General features: G+C 33.7%; 2 protein-coding genes, 1 non-coding gene and 1 pseudogene across 3 annotated transcripts; 1 reads left to right on the top strand and 3 right to left on the bottom strand.

The window, feature by feature from the left end:
- The first annotated feature begins 6,310 nt into the window (after window positions 1-6,310).
- LOC120126314 (protein YAE1 homolog) lies at window positions 6,311-7,244 on the top strand. The gene is made up of 6 exons (XM_039144536.1): window positions 6,311-6,356; window positions 6,400-6,454; window positions 6,525-6,653; window positions 6,740-6,861; window positions 6,940-7,061; window positions 7,181-7,244. The coding sequence occupies exons 3-6, from the start codon at window positions 6,569-6,571 to the stop codon at window positions 7,203-7,205; spliced, it is 354 nt and encodes a 117-aa protein (XP_039000467.1). The 5' UTR covers window positions 6,311-6,356; window positions 6,400-6,454; window positions 6,525-6,568; the 3' UTR covers window positions 7,206-7,244.
- Window positions 7,245-8,551: 1,307 nt separating this feature from the next.
- On the bottom strand, window positions 8,552-8,633 carry TRNAS-GCU. The gene has a single exon. It is a non-coding gene; the product is annotated as a tRNA-Ser (tRNA).
- A 593-nt stretch (window positions 8,634-9,226) lies between these two features.
- On the bottom strand, window positions 9,227-15,108 carry LOC120126281 (annotated as a pseudogene).
- Window positions 15,109-17,854: 2,746 nt separating this feature from the next.
- LOC120126335 (purine permease 3-like) lies at window positions 17,855-19,104 on the bottom strand. The gene has a single exon (XM_039144554.1). It carries the CDS (start codon window positions 19,043-19,045, stop codon window positions 18,011-18,013), a length of 1,035 nt encoding a protein of 344 aa, XP_039000485.1. The 5' UTR covers window positions 19,046-19,104; the 3' UTR covers window positions 17,855-18,010.
- Window positions 19,105-19,343: the final 239 nt, after the last annotated feature.

Raw genomic sequence — 19,343 nt, 5'->3', positions numbered from 1 at the left:
AATGCATATGGGGTATATTATTTCCCAAACAAATGCACTTTGCTTATTATTTCTTCAAATGGGGTGATATCTACAGTGAACTCATGAATGCCTTGGATCTCTAGGCGTCTTCAATGTAATTTTTCCTGTGCAAAATGGTTTTGGAAATCTTGGCGTCTTTAGGTTTAATTAATACCAATGCTTAGTAATAATTGTTTAAGGCAATGCAATGATTCAACACAAATTACATACATTTAATAAAAAAAATTACCCGGTGAATGTGCACCGTACATGCATTCAACAATGTTTTTATTTTAATATTTAAATAAAATCTTTAATTTAATGTTTTAATAATATTTAGTAATGATTTAATAATAATTATTTGATAATATTTAATGATTTGATAATAATGATTTGATAACATTTTTGATTTAATAATACTCAATTATTCGAATATATATATTTATTACTAAAAGTTTAAAACGTCAATTTTGACTTCTTACTAAAATGAAAAATTGAGATCTATAATGGAATTTTTTTTGAAATAATTTTTACTAAAGGTTTCGAACTTTAATCGAGTCAAAAACTCATTTAACAGTATCGATAGTTTTCCAACGGTTGAATTTTTTAATTTAAAAATGTTTAATGATTTCAAACTAATGATTTAATAATGATTACTAATAATGATTTAATAATTATTATTAATTTAAAAATAAGAAATGATTTGATACTAATGATTTAGTAATGATTACTAATAATGATTTCATTATGGTCGTTGTACTTGTTCAGGAGTTTGTTCATCATAACCAACCTGCTCATTTACCGAAGGCATATGATCCGGTGTTGTAAATATATGTCCACCACCACTATGCTCTCTCATCTGAGGATAAATACTCGTATTTGTCATCATAGATGTCATCTGATCAAAATCATATGTTGCCCCAAACATGGGAGAGAACATGGGTGATTAATGAGGAACAAGATGACGAGTGTAGGGCGTAACACCATAATCACCAAACACTTGATGAAATGATCATGTGTGATCAAAAGATTCTGGTGGGATATTATCCATTACCGCTTGTTATGCTCCATGGTGAGAATAACTCCCACTCACAATCCTTCTTGTTTTCTCGGGTTTACCAAATTTTTTTTCTTATACTCTATAAATTGTCTTCTTTCTCTGTTCGTTGTCAAAAACGATTTTTCATGTTCCCAATAATAATAGGTAATCCGAACTCTGAAAGTCAAAGTCATCCGCTTGTATGGGAGTGAGCGTTGGCAAGTTGAAACCCCTGTTGTTCCAATGATTGATATGGTTGGCATGCCTCACAGCCCAATCCTCACTGACCCTGCCCCGCCCATCTAATCTGTGGAGAACGTAATGATTCTCTGAAATTCCTGTAATAGGTTGGTGGAAGCCGAAATGCCTCAACACTCTATCGGAAAATTGGAACTCCACAAATGCGAAAGGGATCAATGGTATAACAGCACACCAATATTGACAACCCTCCCAAACACATGGTTTTCAGAACCGGACCGGTTAGTGAACCGGCCATGCTACCAGTTCACTGGTTCAACCGGTCGAACCGGTCCGATCGGTCGGAAGAACCGGACGACATCATAATTATTTAAAAAATTAAATAAAAATACCAAAAATATTTAATAAAAAATAATTTTTTATATCACAAGTCATATTCAAAGCAAGTAATAACATATATAAATTAAAAACCATAAAATCAAGTGAAACAAAATGATTCAAATTAACTACAATATAATATTTAAGGTAAAACATATTAAATAATAAATATAATTATATAACTATAATTAAAAAATAAATTTGGGGCTAAAAAAAATCATAACAAAATGATATTGTTTGGTTTAATTTTTTATCACACATGGCTAAGAAACATAGAAGAGCATCCCAAAAGTCTAAAGAGTAAAAATATGAGAACAAAACAATCCCACATTGCTAACAAACATAGAAGAACATCACAACTAACTTCTATAAATAATAGAGGTAATTTGGCATTCAAAATCATGGAGCCTTTTGGTGAGCATTGAGTGAACTATTCTTTCACTTCAATCAAGCTCGAATTTTAGGTTTCAATTGAGCTTCTAAATTTTTTTTAGTTCAAGCCTTTTTGAGTTCAAGTTTCAATATTATATTTCGAGTTCGAGTTGAACTTGATAATTTTTAACTTGTGAGTTTGAGTGGAGTTGAGCTTACTTTTAAAGTTTTCAAGTTCGAGTCGAGCTCAGCAATACTCGAGTTCGACTTGGCTCGTTTAACAAACGACGTTTGGTTTAATTTTAAAAAACACACACAAAATTTTCGGTTTTTTCTGGTTTTCAGCCTGTCCGGTTCGAACGGTTCAGCGGTTCTGGCCGGTTCACTAGTAGCGGTTCAACCGGTTTAGATTGAACCGGACTAGGCAACGGTTCCCAGTTGAACCGGTCGGTCCGGTCCGATTTTCAAAACAGAGCCCAAACATGTTGCGGTACGCACGATATAATTTCTCTATCACCGTATGACCTCCAAATAAACTGTAAAATAAAATTATATAGTTATTATTTAGGGTTTAGGGTTTAAGGTTTAGAGTTTAGGGTTTAGGTATATATAAAATTCAACTAAATAAATAAACAACAATATTATATTATAAACATAATAAAAAATTAAATTACCTAATTAATTTTATATATACCTCAACTTTGCATTTGATGTCAATCTTAAACCTAAACTCTTTCACATTATTGTGTGACAACCCCGTTCCTTCTATTTTATGCCTCCATCTGTATACCATTCAAAATAAAATTCTCTAATTATTTATCCTTTACAAAATATTCTTTAATTAATTTAAGATAAAAAAATTTAAATAAAAAAATTATCTTCTGGCAAGAGGAAAGTCAATTGTAGTTAGGCTAATCGATGTTAACCATGGAATTCTGTGATATACACACGGTTGTAATAACATCGTACATCCACGGATTTCAGTCGTATACGCTTCATTTACAAGTAATGACGTCTTGCACATCTCACGATACAAGAACACCAATATTATCGACCCCTAACTATATTGACGGGTAATAAAGAAGTTACCCAAAAACAAAAATATTTCTCCTTCATCGTACGCCAATATTGCCCTTGGTGAATGAGCAGGTTGGTTATGATGAACAAACTCCTGAACAAGTGCAACGACCACAATGAAATCATTATTAGTAATCATTACTAAATCATTAGTATCAAATCATTTTTTATTTTTAAATTAATAATAATTATTAAATCATTATTAGTAATCATTATTAAATCATTAGTTTGAAATCATTAAATATTTTTAAATTAAAAAATTCAACAGTTGGAAAATAACGGTATCGATATTGTCAAATGAGTTTTTGACTCGATTAAAGTTCGAAACCTTTAGTAAAAATTATTTCAAAAAAATTTCCATTATAGATCTCAATTTTTCATTTTAGTAAGGAGTAAAAATTGACGTTTTAAACTTTTAGTAATAAATATATATATTTGAATAATTGAGTATTATTAAATCAAAAATGTTATCAAATCATTATTAAATCATTATTAATTCATTATTATCAAATCATTAAATATTATCAAATTATTATTATCAAATCATTATTAAATATTATTAAAATATTAAATTAAAGATTTTATTTAAATATTAAAATAAAAACATTGTTGAATGCATGTACGGTGCACATTCACCGGGTAATTTTTTTTATTAAATGCATGTAATTTGTGTTGAATCATTGCATTGCCTTAAACAATTATTACTAAGCATTGGTATTAATTAAACCTAAAGACGCTAAGATTTTCAAAATCATTTTGCATAGGAAAAATTACATTGAAGACGCCAAGATTTCCAAAACCATTTTGCATAGGAAAAATTACATTGAAGACGTCTAGAGATTCAAGGCATTCATGGATTCACTGTAGATATCACCCCATTTGGAGAAATAATAAGCAAAGTGCATTTGTTTGGGAAATAATATACCCCATATGCATTATTTGGGCTATTTTGCCGGAATCAACTATAACTCGGTAAATTACAATAACTTAATTAATATTAAGAGTATAGGGAATACACGCATGATGGACCGAGGAGTGTTAGGGTACGGTTGCAACTTCTAAATTTTTAAATTTATTTATATTTTCTATTGATTATCTAATTTAACATTCTAAAGTTTTATAACTCTACGCCTCTAAATTTTTTAATAAAACTTAAATTTCATACCCATTGACACAAATTTCTGTGTCTGTTTCTAAATATATGTTTTTTTAGCAATTTATCGAGTGTACTGTGAATAGATTCAACTCTCAGTATAATTTATATTTACGTATATTTTATTTGATTTAAATGTAATTACTGGCAAAGCTCAATATATGATCATGGTTCGATTGATCCCACAGAAAATGAAAAGAGAATTTTATGTATACAATAACTTATTTAAAATTTTAATTTTTATCAAAAAATTATTTTATAAAATTATATATACATTTATTTATATAGTTTTAAGTTTGATCTCATACGTTTTTCGAAATATTTTATAAAAATTAACTTATATAACAATAAATAATTCTCTTCCCACCCACTAAGCAATCTTTTTATTTCTTTCAATACTATCACTTTTGTCCTATTTTTTTATTCTCTCAAACTCTATTTTATAATTTTTATATGATAATTAATTAATCTCATAAGATTTTAAGGTGCTCTCTCTAATTTGTAAACAATTCGTCTTTTCTTTTAACGTTTTATTGTTTTTTTATTAAACTAAGACGATGACAAAATAATATCGGTTTTAAATACTCTTAACTATTTGATCATATGAATGTTCAACCGCTCCGTTAAAGTCTTTGGGACTCGAACCAGTGATCCTAAGAAACAACAATGATTCTTTTAACCTTTGAGATAAATTGGTTCGTACGTGGCAAACTCTATCTTAGGTTTGGAAACAAATGTAGCGTATATATTATGAGCATTCCCTTCCCATATGTAATAATCTTTTAATACAGACAGTTCACCAGCTTCACTTCGGTGTTAGAGCGCTTCTCTTTTCGGCCTTGTTAGCATCAATTGGCTGATTGATCTCCTTGATTCTGTCGTCCGTTCCTCTCCTAAAATATTGGACCCAACCTTCACTACGAGAAGATTTATTTTATTTTACTCAGTATATTTATTTTAATTTTAAAATTTTAAAATCTTGTCTTAAATTCTGAATTTTAAATCCTAAAATCATATACCTAATTAAATCATATATTCTAAATATTAAAATTTTAAACCAAACATTTTAAATATTAAAATCTTAAACTAAGCCCTTGATTGAGATATTCTCTTAAAATAATTAAGAAATCAGCACTCAAGATCCTATCATGAAAAAAATTGAAAACCTTATTCAGAAAAACTCAAATAAAAAGTATATACAAACATATTTGATTGTTACGTCAAACAAATCACAATAATGGATTGAACTATGAAAGACAACTAATAAAACATAAATGATATTCAAGCATCGTGAGATAACAATCTAGAACCGTAGGTTGTGTATCCAAATCAAATTCGAGGGTCCAAAGCGAGGAAGATCAACGAGATAACTAATGAACGTTATCTTGATCAGTTGTGACGACATTAAATTTAACCTTAAGAAAGATAAAAGACAAATGATAAAAAAATCAAAAGACAGAAAAATATGTTATAAAAATAGAGAAAATCATACTATTAGTTTAAAATTGTTAAAACAAAAAAATATATGAGATAAAAAAATATCACCGACGAAAATGAATACCAAGACCGATTCCATCACCTATTAACAAAAAGAATGAAAAAAAAAAAACTAAACAATGGAGGCAGAGTAAATATTAAAATCTTAAACCATTCATATCGTATCGCAGGCAAGTTATCCTGCTATTTTATCTCCTTTTAGATTCTATATATTTGCCTATGCTCTAAAGGTTCTTACAATAAGAGAAACCTATGGTTTTATTTGAGGCTGGAATCGCTCGTTGTAAGTTCCATATTTTGTTGTCTTAGTTAGAAATTTGAGATTTGTAGGTGATTTTCAAATTTCAGCGTCTGTTTGGTATTCTAGAAAAACTAGGGTGCTGATGAATTTTTATTTTGAACAAGTGAGCAGAAGATGTGGTAGTTCCTTTCATTTATTCTTTCAAGGGGGTTGTTTTTTATGCTGATGAGTTGTGATTCTGATGTTCTGGATTTGGCAATATTGTTATTTACTCCTTAGCTGCGTTGGTATTTTGGTCTTTTCAAGGAACTGAAACAGGAGGGCAGCTAATTTGTAGTCAAGCTTTGGAAATGTTTATTTTGATTTTGTTTTCTTCTTATTTTAGTTTGTTTTAGAAGTGCCTGTTCTTTAGAAATTTATTTTGGAATTTAAAGATTATTGTGATTGTGAGACAATTCTTATTTTAGTTTTAGATGAGCAAAAGACAAAGCTTGCCTCAGTGCTTGTATTTTTTTACTTTTGGGTTTGAACTCAAGTATAAAATTGTTGAATCGAAGGTGTCCGATGAAATGCTTAAGTGATTTTTTCCCCTTCTTTTTTTTGTTACAGAGAAATGGATGATAAATTGGCCCAAGAGCTCTATTCAGAAAGTTTGCAGCTATCCAATATACAATTGGGCCATTCATCAACTGCCAATGGTAATTAGTTAATCCTACCAATTCCATGGGTACCACAAGTTTTACGTTATTTAGAACCGCTGTGTTTTTTTTCTTCTTGTTTTCAGATTCCAGTGAGGCTGACATTCAGGCTGACGATGGATCTTTATGGGGTAGTTCAGATGAGGAATTGGATAAAACATCCGATTTAGATCGCGAATGGCAGAGAAGACATGACCAATTCCATGCGGTACCTGATAATTTCGATTTTCCTTTTTTAGTTCATTTGTTTAGCAACTGATGTCAGTTTTCTGTTGAGAATTTCTAGATTGGTTATCGTGATGGCCTGATAGCAGGGAAAGAAGCTTCTGCGCAAGAAGGTTTTAATATCGGCTTTAAGCAGTCTGTTCCGGTAGGGTACAACCGTGGCATTACAAGAGGTGTTACCAGGTACAATGAAGAAGATAACTTTTTTTAATGTCTAGAACCCATTGCATATACATTTTCCGCACGACATTACTCTGAATCTTATTTCTTTGTTCTTTTTTTGTGTTCTTTGCCTTTAAAAGCGCACTGTATTGTCTTCCGGATTGAAACACAAGAAAAGAGAGATAAATTTCGGGAGTTATATAGATCTGTGGATTCACTTTGTGCCCTAGACGCACTTAAGTTGTTCCATGATGACATGTTGACAAAGAAAGCTGCAGAACAAAGCAAGCCTACCGAGGTTAGTGGTAGTGTAGGTGGTGCACAAGAGCAAAGCTCAAACTCTTCTGGTTTGGGAACTTATACTGCAAAGCTCCAATCACTTATTCTCGACTCACCCGAAATCCAAGTTCAATTCTTTCATCAAGAGGTTTCAGGCACTGCTCTTTGTTGAAAACTGAATTGCATTATCGTTTTACTTATTTTCTGTTAGTATGTTGATAATACTGGACCTAAGGATAATGATATAGCTGATAATGATTACATTATGGAACCCTCCTTGTTGCTTATTAATGTTCAAATACTCTTTAAAAATTGAATATCCATGTTCCTTCCCTTGTTTGTGAATCCTATTAAATTCTTGTATGACAACAATAGCTCCACATGATTAGAAACAATAATGAAAAACATTTGATCAAATGAACCGTTTTTATGCTCTGTTGAAGCTATCGAAGTAGGAGCTTTGGCCATTGAATCTGTTTCGATGTTTTCCTCTTCATATTCTTCTTTCATGTCTACCAAAACATCCATTTAGTGGAGGAAACTTGGTTGTGGCATAGGGTTTCTGATACATGGGTACGTGTATCCATGCATGCACCATCTTCTTCAAAGACTTGTTCTGCTCCATCTGCTGAAACCTCCTTACCAGAAATGATATTCAATGTTCAATGGCTTAACAGAAATAATAAACAATACAACATCTAACACTTTAATGAAAAGAACCCCCCGAAGGATCAATTAAACTTATATTTTCAATCATATCGCATATAGCAAACATTGAGAATGTATCTATGTTAATTAGATAATAGTATGCTATAAAATTAGAAGTGCACTTTACTAGGCTTGATTATTTAATAATAGTATAAAATAATAGGTTGTAAAACTAAAGATGGCATAAGGGTTACAAAAAGAGAAATATTATTAAAAATAATATAATAACCTATATCATGATATTACAAATTAATGTATGAAACCTATTAATGCAGTTAACTTGTGTATTTTGTGAAACAAGATCAAAGAAGCTTATTTGTCTGATTCATTATGGTGGGGATTTTGTATTTTAACCCATAATAAAGTAATCAGCCGAGACTAGAGTTTCCAAAGTTGAGAACGAATCCACTGCTCCATGATTATCTTTATACAACAGTATATATATATATTTAACACAGTGTTCAAGGCCAACCATAAAGATACAGAGAAGCATCTATAAAATCCAACGAAATAAAAAAAAACATCGTCGCCTGAGAGATTCGAACTCTCGCGGGGAAACCCCATGTACTTAGCAGGCACACGCCTTAACCACTCGGCCAAAGCGACTTTTGATGACTACCATGGTTATATATTATTTAAATTTAATGAAAAAATCTGAAAATTTGGATAATGCAACTGTTATAATTTGGAGAGGTGTTTCCACGGTTGGATTAACATGAGGCATGGAAAACTGATTGTTGGACAAGCTTTTAAACGAAATCTTCTCCTTTATTATATTGTGAATTTGGGGTAGTTCCAAGATGAGCAAAGTTAATTTAGGGTAGGTAAACTACTAAAATATTGGTAAAATTATGCATAAATTGTTATTAGCGATATACTTCATCAAGGCAGCCATTCCATGAAAAAAATAATGGGAGTTTTATTTCTTATTCTTAGAGAAATATACTTCCTTTACTTATTTTGTTTTAAATGGAAAATTGAATCTTGGTTTATTTTATGGTGCATTTTGTACCCGAGGATGGGAATACTATGAGACCATAAGGTTCAGCCCATCTGCCTCAACAATGCTTGCTTGCTTGCTTGTTGCAGACGAAAGACATTAAAGTTCTACGAAATTGATTTTTTAATGAGAATATTATATGTTCCATGAATTAAAATTACATATATTCATATGAATACTACTAGGATTCTCTGTCAACAAAAACCAGTCGCCAAAGTTTTGCCTTATTTCAGCTAAGGACACGTAATAATTGGCATTTTTCATCTTGGATTAGAGGGCGGTTTATCAGTTTCTCTTCTTTTAGTGGGACGGAATCGAAATCAGTTGCACCTAGCGAAATCGCAGATCCCTCCCTGGTAAACTTTCCTTGCAATCAAAGCACCATCAACAGCCTAAGGTGAATTCTCCAAGGATATCAGCGACATCCAATGCAGAAACAATGATTCCAGGACTAGCAGGAAATTTACCTCCTAATTCTTGAGCTTTTATCTGAATTGTAGGACATCATGCCCTTAAAAATTCATATCCTTGCCTTCAGGTTTTCTTAAACGTGGATCCTTTCTTCAGGGCTATTGGTTATTGTTCGATGCTCTAAGTTTTTCTCGATTCTGAGCATATTGGACTGCTCCTGCTGCTTTGTCTGAGCCTTTAAAAGCAGTTTCAGTTTAAGCTGCATTTGCAGATCTTCAACCTTATTTTTCAAATTGGTTATGTCTGCTTCTGCTTGAGCTATGTCCTTGAGAGTTGCCTTTGTCTTCATAATACCAAGCAAGTTAAAATTTGATGCAAAATAAAGATTAGGTGCACTAGTTTAAGTCAGAGATAGGCCATTGTATACCTTTTCATCGATCTTATAGGGGAGAAATCGAGGTTCTCGAGACGAGCTAAGCTCCAATTCTAGAGCTTTTCTCTTATCTCTCTCCCTTTGCAACTCTTCCTTTAATCTTGCTACCTATAAACATAACATCATGCATGAAACAGAAAGGACAGCTCAGAAAAGAAATCAAGAAAAAGATCCTGACAAACATACATTTTTCTCAAGACTTCGACAACGATCCTGCAATTCCTTCTTTCGTCTTTCCATGCTGGCTTCGAGTTTGGCATTACCTTCGATCTACATTAGAAAGATGACTAGTTATGAAAACTCTCCATGCAAGATGAGATAATAATAATTCTAAAGGAAGATATATAGCAGAACCTCTTCTCCACGTCTGTTTTGTAAGTCAGATTTTTCAGCCTCGATTTCGATCCTAAAAATGGCTGAATTAAGTAATACAAAATGAAATAGCACAGATAGCTTCATCCAAAGCATGAAAGAATGCTTCAAAAGATGCATGAAACGTTAAGTCGGTATTGCATCATCGTATGCTATATGAAAGAATATCCAGGAAAACAAGTGGCAGCAGGAAAATTTATACAAGGTTTTTACACAGATCATGGGAGCATTGCTTACTCTTCTTCAAATAGAACATCAGCTGATTCCATTGAAAGGTTCTTCTTCGCCTGGACATGCAGATCCAATAACTTGAATAATCAGTAAATGCATGAGTATAAACGCATCGAACCATTGGATGTGTAGGATGAGTGTTTTTGAGGATAGAGGTTTTGTTTTGTGGGGAAGGTTGTAATTAAGGGTTTTTTTACCCAGGATGTACTTTCTGTTTTAGAAATAAAATGTGGCACTCTTTTCCTCCTTCCAATGTCCGTCCGTTAAGATACCTATGTAGCTTGACGGTTAAGAAGGATTTTTAACGAGGCCTCTTTCCTATAAAAAATGAAGTAACTTGCAATTCCTAGATTCATACTTGGAAATTGTTATCAGCTAACAGAGAAACTCAACCAACTAGGCTAAAAGCATAGCGCATCTTAAGTGCAGAAAGAAAACACTTACGGCGGTGCGTCTCCAAACAGCGTTACGCCTACCTCTCAGGCCAGGTTCACTCCCGGTCGCTGTTGATTGTTTGCTATGAGGGGTTTGATTTTGGTGAGCTAACGTGTCCTCCGACTGGGTCTGATGATCTTTCCTACTTTTCGAATCGTCATTTTGAGACGGTAGATTGTGAGTTGAACTTCTAAGCGTCTTGATTGCTTTTACATCTTCATCGGATTCAGAGGACTCCGTACTTGAGCTCGAAGAACCCAAATCCTGCAATTTTATATTCAGTGCATTATCCTTTTATTACTGATTTCTTGATCTTTTCACCTTTATAGAAAGCTTTAAATGTTCCAAACTCCATACTCGGGTTCATTACTTCTGTCACTTTTAAAGTTTATGAATAATCATAACATGTAAATGCCATGGCAGCCAGTAAGGAACAAACCTTATCGACATACCGATCATTGGTAACAGACTGACCGCTTTCACTGCCTGATTCTTCATCATCATCACCACCATCACATCATCTTCATCATCATCGTCATCCTCGTCATCATTGGATATATCAGACCCTTCCGTTCCGTCATCGTCTTCAAAAGATTCATCTTCCTCACCGGACTCATCATCGGCTTCTTCCTCACTTCCACTCGCACTCTCGTCTGTATCAGTGTATACTTGAGAGGAAAGACAACCTTCCTGCCAAAAAATAGCAATGTACAGACAATTCTATAAGAGAATCACAGTCACTTTCGATTCTATACCAATACATAGCACATACACTTCAGGAAAAGACACAATTTCGATTCAATAATCATGTTTGCTCAAAAAGAACAGATAAAATAATTCCGAATCAAAGATAAAAGCCTTAGTAATTTAGGGTATTTACAAATTAATTCTTAAGCTTCAACTATAAATATCCTAGTTTATTTAGTTTCAAAATCATCCTAAAGCATTCTAGCTTTCTTCCAATACTAGAGAGAATTTAGAGAGTTTCTTGAGAGTTGTTTTCTTCTTTTTATCAAGAGAGAATTATCATTGTTTTCAATTTGGTAGATAGAGAGAAGTTGTAATTCCTATATTCTCATAATGAAATTCTTCTACCATTGTCCGTGGTTTTTACCTATATTATTTAAGGGTTTTTCACGTAAATTTTGTGTCTCTTTTATCTTCATTTTTATTTTCTCAAATTATTAATTGCGATTTTACTCTATCCGATAGCCGTCTTCCTCAACAGTAAATTTATGGGGGAACATACTGGTCTGTATAGTGACTATAAAGCCATATAGAAGAGTTGTGAAGAGCTCACCCCAAATATATGATCATACTGTTCCAGTAATGTTATAACAATGGCTTGAGCATGATTGGCTGCAGCAGCAGCTTGTAGCAATTGCATTGAACTATCATTAGCACCCACATCAAAATCCATTTCGATCTCACAATCACCAGAAAGAAGGGGACGAAGAAGTAAGGGTACCATGCATGCCGCCACGGCTGAAGAGCTCATCAGGTTTTGATTTTTGTGAGAAGCCACGACTTGCATCATCATTAGAATTCTGGAATTAAGGGACAAAAAAAGTAAGACACCGAAGTAGAAGCCTAAACGCCTAAGAATAAGGGTGATATTTGTGATTATGGAAGTAATGTAGCCCATTCTTTCCACTAAGGCTCATGTTTAAAGCATTTCCAAGGCTCCCTAATAGTTGTAGCAGAAAGAATACATGGTTAATCACACAGTGATGAATCAATTTCCTCTGTAACCATCGACGGTTAGGCTCAGGAAACGTGTCCAACACTGCCGCCCGCATAGCATTAACTCTAGAACCATGCTGAGTTCCTAATCACTGTATGGATCGTGCTGACGCATGTTATCGACTTAACTTGTTAGAGGGTAAAACTGGAAAAAAAGAACTTGAACAAAAGACTAATTGCATGCATCTAGTAGTGCCTTGCAGCATGATGCAGGAACAGGAGGTGATGACAACTCTCTGATGATATACTGGAAAATGGCATGAAAAATCAGACGACAAAGTACCAGGTTCAGCATATCTTGCAACTTAAATGAAAGAATCTTCGGAAAGACGGAAACTAAAACGGCATACCTTCACACAATCAGCAACAACATGTGCATCCTCTGAAGCAAAATCAGTTTTTCCTGCATTAAAAAGCAAGACCTAAAAGAGTTAGAAGTAGCTTGTGGTTCTTGCCCTATCATGTTCAATAAGCAAAGAGGTTATCTGAACAAACCCTGTTCATATTCCTGAATTCGGCACTCAACATCTTCAACATCGGCAGCTTGTCGTAAGATCCCTTCTACTTTGACACCTGTTGAGTTACTTAAACATGAATAAAAGTGCTTTAAATATGTACATGGTGCAGGAACCTCCTCCACAATATCAGTATCTCAAGAACTTGAATTTAGAATATTACTCAAATGAGATTGCATCAACTAAAAGAAAAGAAAGACTCACCATGCTCTTCTATATATCCAAGTGCCTTCTCCAAAAATGTAGGAGCTCCATCAACATCTTCCAGGGCAAGTAAAATCGGTCTGCCTACAACCGTAGACTTCCCAGGCTGTTTCTTATTCACTACCAAAGACACAGAGAAGAGCATCAATATCTCAAATGATAGGAATAAACAAATCAAAGCAGCCAATGGAGTCAGAAACTTGGTGCATTCAAGAAACATCTTGGTAGCTATACCTGGTTCCTTAGAACCACGGCTTGATCGTTCCGGAAAATGCCATTTTGTCCGGTTACATTAGCAGAACTTGGTGCTTGTGACAAAGCATTCTCAAGTGCAGCTTTCCACTCATACAAATCATCCAATGTTTCAACCTACAACATCAACAAAAGGAACAACCAATCACGTAATCTGATTTTCCCCAACATCTTACTGTTTCTTTATTTGGGTTTCCCACAACTCACAACTCTTTATCAAGCTATGGATATGTAAAACTAAAGTACCATGAATCTGAAAAACAACTCAGGCAAACAGTTTTAGACGAAACTATGATTCAAAACAGTAAAAGGAAGAATCAAAGAGAAATTATAGATGAAGAACCTAGAGTGTGAAGGTTCGTCCATCGGGGCCATCGTTAAATTGTACTGTTATAAGCTTTTTATCAGCTTTGAAAACCACACTAGAAATGTTGAAAGGAAACACAAGTCAGTAATTCCAACTTGAAGAAGAGACCAAGAATTGGTGATCTTTTTTCTTTTGAATAGGTCGGGTGATTACTGAAAGTTTTTGAACTATTGACAATGTGCGCACACACTAAGATAATGGTTCAAACCTGAGACCTCTAGCGAGAGCAACACTCTCTTTTTCCACTGAGGTCGTTTCTTTAACCTAATGTATACAAAATGCAACAAGAGAGGGAAGGAAGAGCGCGCGGAAGGCAGAGACAATATGTCAAAGTACAATCACGTACAGGATCGCTTCTGAAGAAAACGAGTGAAGTATATGTCAAAATGAACCATCTTTTCTTCCATGATGTCTAACCAATTCCTGTAATCAAAAGAAAAATGGGATCTTGATTTAAAACAAAGCGTATTTCTCTTGTACTATATAATTTAAGGTATTTCTCTTGTACTATATAATTTAAGGTGAAAGGTAAACGAGGATCTGAATTTAATTGCAGAAGCGAATAAACAAACCTTTGGATGATAAAAAGTGGTCCACTCTTTAAAACCTACAAGAAAGTTTAAGAACCTTAAAACGCACCAACTTTTACAAATTTGAAAACTCATGCTTGAGAAACAGATCTAACAAAGCACTTAAAATATTAAAACAATCGTAATATGGTTGATAACAAGCACAAGATAACTAATATACATGCAATCCTTCCATGAAATGATACATAAAGATAAATGTGAACATGAACTTGGTGATAACAAAGATCAGTACATGATAATTTAAGTAACAATTCATACTGGATTTCCAGATCGAGAAGTCTGATGCTCGGGTGGGCCTGGAGTAGCTGCTGCAGCATCTCCCTTAAGAGACAACAAAATTGATTTTCAAAAACCAGAGTTTAAAAAAATGAGTAAGACGGCTCCCGCTCTTCCCTTTTGGGAGCCATCTTCTGCCAACAAAATCATCAGAAACAAAACACAAAAAGGTCCAAAAAATTTCTCATGAAAAAACAATAAAGAAAAACTCACATTTTGCGCTTGAGGCGGCTCTTCCTTTTTGCCGGTCATTTTCTGAACCTGTTGCATCAGAGATGGTTCATCCCTTTTAAACAAACAATGCTTTTCATTTTTAAACAAACAAGTAGAGCATTAAAATGAAGAAAAAGAGGAAGAAGAAGAAAGGCCTTTGGCATCAACTTGGAACGTTGTTTGTCAAAAACGCAAAAGAAAAATAAAAGTTTTAGAAGAAAAAGGAGAGAATGAGAAGGAAGGCATTTTGGTTGGTTGGTTGGTTTGAGAGTGGCGTTGGCTATGAATTCTTTGCTAAAGCGGAAACCACGTTGGGTCAACCGAAGGGAAAGGCATTCCCTCCAACACGGAACGATGTTGCCATTGTCCACGCCAACCCCTCCCTACAGGGGCGGATCTCTCTTATGCCCAAAGGGGCTCCGGCCGCTGTAAAATTATTTTATGTTTGATAGATTTTGATATAATACAATTTTAGTTAGTGTAAAAATAAGTATTTAAATTAAGAAATAAAACAACTTATTATATATTTAATCAAGTAGAAGACGAAATGATAATCTAATATTAATAATCGGTTGATCTAACTAGAAATTAAAAAATATAAGAATTTATTAGATATTTAATCCAGTAGGAGACGAAATCATAATCTAATATTAATAATCGATTAATCTAACTGGATGAGACACTAAATCCCTTAAATAATATTAATTCTTAACGAAATCTCAGATACACTATATTAACTAAGAGGTCAACCGGAATACTCACACGCTTACACATTTTGTTTTGTCGAAGATCAATTTTTTTATTTAATAATTCAAAATATATGAAAAACAATGTAACTCTTGATGCTGTTTATATATATCTAATTAAAGTCTATGATTTATTTTTAAAAAAATAGAAGGAAGAGTTTTACCTTGAGGACACGAATTTGGAAGTCATTAGTTTTATTAAAAATAAAAAATGTTTAGAATTACAATGAAGATTTACGAGCATAACCGTAAACGTATCTTAAATTATAATTAAGACATTTTTCTATAACCATTAACACAAAAATTAGTCACCTAGATCATACAAGGACTATAAAAGGAAAAAGGTTAAAAAATCTAACCAACGCTCGAATAAAATAAAGATACGAACAAATCTAACTGCATTGACAAACGAACCAAAAAAGGGGATGAAACTACTGAAATACCACTGACAAATCACAAATCATAGTCAAACGACGTGAGAAAACTATCCACGAGCGCAAAATGCGTATCCAAATCAATTTGAGGGTCCAAAGTAGGGAATATCAGCAGGATAACAAATAAGCACCATCTTGATCAGTAATGACGATGTCGAATCTAAATCCTGTGAAAAAAGATAAACGAAAAAAAAGTAAAAAAATCGTAAGCTACTAAAAGATAAAAAAAACGTGACACAAAGTCAGACATAAATGTGTCATAAAGGCATAAAACATGCACAAAGACATAATTATTCTTATTAAAAAATTAAAAAAAAGATAACCGACGGACGATAACTAGCATCAAAACTGATACCGCCGCCGATTAAATAAAATTAAAGAAAAAAAAGTTGAATTGATCAATAAAATAGACACAAATTATAAAGAAGAAAAAAGACAGAAGAGGAGAAAAAAAGGGCTAATTCCAATATGATTTTATCAAAAGAAATTCCTATATGATAATAACGTAAACATAAAAGAACTCATTACTAAGCCAACAAATTTATCCAATACAATATAATTCAATTGTGAAAAATTGATATTAGTCAAGCGATTATTTCCATTAATAATAACTAAAATACTATAAGAATTTCTCGGCTTGAGATAAAATTACCAAAACAAGATAATGAATTATCTTATCAGAATCCCATCATATCCAAACAAAAAAAAAATATGATAAAAAAGAATGACAATATATAAAACAATACTTAAACTAAACATATTTTCTCATTTAATTGTCTATTTTTTCCCCGATAAATTCAAGTATAAAACGTCATAAATGTTATCGTTTTAAGTGTCTAGACTGTTACAATAATTAATTCTTTTAATAACACGTGTAGCATTTATATAATTTTGATAATTTACCCGCATCCAAAACATTAGATGCAGAACTCTTACTTTTGCACTTGTTTATGTCGAACTTTTTGTTGTCGAATAATTTTATAGATTTGCAAACAGAATCCAAATAATTCTATCTGTAATTTTATTTCTTTTATTTGTTTGTGCATAACACTTTGGTAAGAGTTACTGAAAGGTAAAAAAAGGGTAAATTTTTCTGTACTAGATGTGATCTAGTTATGTAAATGTAAGTACTAAAAGTAATAATAATACAATGAAATATGAAAAAAAAACACACACAAAAAACATGCATGGATGCTATAATTCAACCCTGAAACCATACCCTTTACATGAAAATGCGAAGGTAGTTAGCTGTTTTGCGGAAAAACATCATAAAATTTTATGTTAGAACTTATAAATTTTTAGTAGAGATGAATTTATATGATTTTAAGGTTGAAATATATTATTAATGAAGATTTTGTTTAAACAAAGGAATGAGAAAAAGTAGCTCATATAAAATTTACTAGAAAAAAAATAAAAATTAGTTGACCCTATTCTCATATGTAATGGACGGAGGGGAGGTAAGGTAGTAGGTTGCACGTCAGGTTGAGAGCAGCTTCCGTGGAAGACCTCCCGCAATCAAAATTATGAATTGCCCACTGTAGAATCGATCCCACGATCACAAAATTAAAAGCCTTGCGCTCTACCAACTGAGCTGGACAACAATTCTAAACTAGAATTTTTTCTAGAAATTATTTCTAAACTAGGATTTTTTCTACAACACGTTACACGATAACTTTTGAATCGTCAGAATCATACGACGATTTCTGCCTAAAATCTTGTTCTGTTGTATCGCCTACCCTTCCTTTAGGTGCATCTCTGCCCCTAAACACTTGGATGAGGATTAGGAAGTGAGGGCATTTCCGATTGAAGAAGATGGCCTTTCTTGGATTGCTTAATTTCACCATAAAAGTAAGAAAGGAAGCCCCATAGTGAGAGTGCAAGGGCCACTCCCTTCTCGGCATGAAAGCTTTCTTTGTAGAAGATTACAGCCAGAATCTCAGTTACAGGCAACAGAACAGCAATCACAATACCAGATACCAAAGAAGATGAACAGAAGATTATTCCGATTACTCCCAAATAGAAATACTGCCATATGATCGCACTCATAACCACAACCACGTAATACTTGGTTTCCCCGAGCTCGAATTCCCTTGCCTCCCTTGGAATCACTTCAAAATCATTGTTGATGAGCATTCCGATGGTGGAAAAGCCGGTGGCGAACAAGCACATCACCATCTGAATCTCCATCACGAGCGCGTAGCTCATCTCTTGCTTCGCTTTCTTGTAGGTAAGCTCCACCAACGGCAAGATGAATCCATACAGAGCCGCCGCACCAACCGTCATTATGAACCCCGAAACGTATTCCCTGTTCGATTCTTTCTCGGGTTTATCGCCGCTCGTGTTCAAAGCTAAAACGCCCGCTCCGATCGTTAACAGAAACACGGCGTTAATGGAGTAAGAAGTGAACTTCTGCTTCACCAAAAGAAAAGCGAACGCCGCGGTGAAAACCAGCTGCGAGGCGATGATTAAAGCCACTGTCGAAACTGGAAGGCGGGCGACTCCGTAGGCGTAGATGTAGTCGTCCAGGCCGGTCAGGATTCCGATGAAGGCGGCGGCGATGAACAAACGGGGTTTGATGAAGAAAAGCTTGTTTTCCGAACTGGGTTGTGTCCTTGAACGGTGAAAGTAAGCGCAGGCGACTGGGAGAAGGATGATAGGCCAACCACCGGTCTCGAGCCAGCTGGAGAACCAGACTCGTTTTCCGCCGTGGATGAAGTACAGGCGCATGATAAGTGGACCGCCACAGTGTCCTATAGAAAGGACGAAGCAGTTTATTATTAGCAGAGCTTTTCTCATGGTGGTAATGGTTTTGGTTTGTCTACCTCCATGGAGGTTGAGTTTTGTGTGGTTAGAAAGTGTAATTATTGTAATAGGAAAACACCCATAATTCCAAGTCCAACTGGGGTTGGACTTTTAGGTAGAAAAAAGTAAGATGATAAGGGTGGTGAAGACGAAACTAGTGGTGGCCATCTTTTTGTCACAATTATTAGGGTTAGAGTGGGGAATGTAACTTTCATTTTTTTTTATCATTTGACTGAACATACTGATTTTATTATTATTAATTATTTTTTTATTAAATTAAGATGTTTATAAA

The sequence above is a fragment of the Hibiscus syriacus genome, unplaced genomic scaffold, assembly GCF_006381635.1.
Source record: "Hibiscus syriacus cultivar Baekdansim isolate YM2019G1 unplaced genomic scaffold, ASM638163v2 tig00110457_pilon, whole genome shotgun sequence".
NCBI lineage: Eukaryota > Viridiplantae > Streptophyta > Magnoliopsida > Malvales > Malvaceae > Hibiscus > Hibiscus syriacus.
Note: the sequence above shows the minus strand (reverse complement) of the source record. Positions and strands in the feature narration are given on the sequence as shown.

Coding starts and splice junctions, on each gene's coding strand:
- LOC120126335 (XM_039144554.1), bottom strand. CDS start 19,045: ATGAGAAAAGCTCTGCTAATAATAAACTGCTTCGTCCTTTCTATAGGA.
- LOC120126314 (XM_039144536.1), top strand. CDS start 6,569: ATGGATGATAAATTGGCCCAAGAGCTCTATTCAGAAAGTTTGCAGCTA. Junction 6,862..6,939: donor GACATGACCAATTCCATGCG/GTACCTGATAAT, acceptor GAGAATTTCTAG/ATTGGTTATCGTGATGGCCT. Junction 7,062..7,180: donor ATTACAAGAGGTGTTACCAG/GTACAATGAAGA, acceptor TGCCTTTAAAAG/CGCACTGTATTGTCTTCCGG.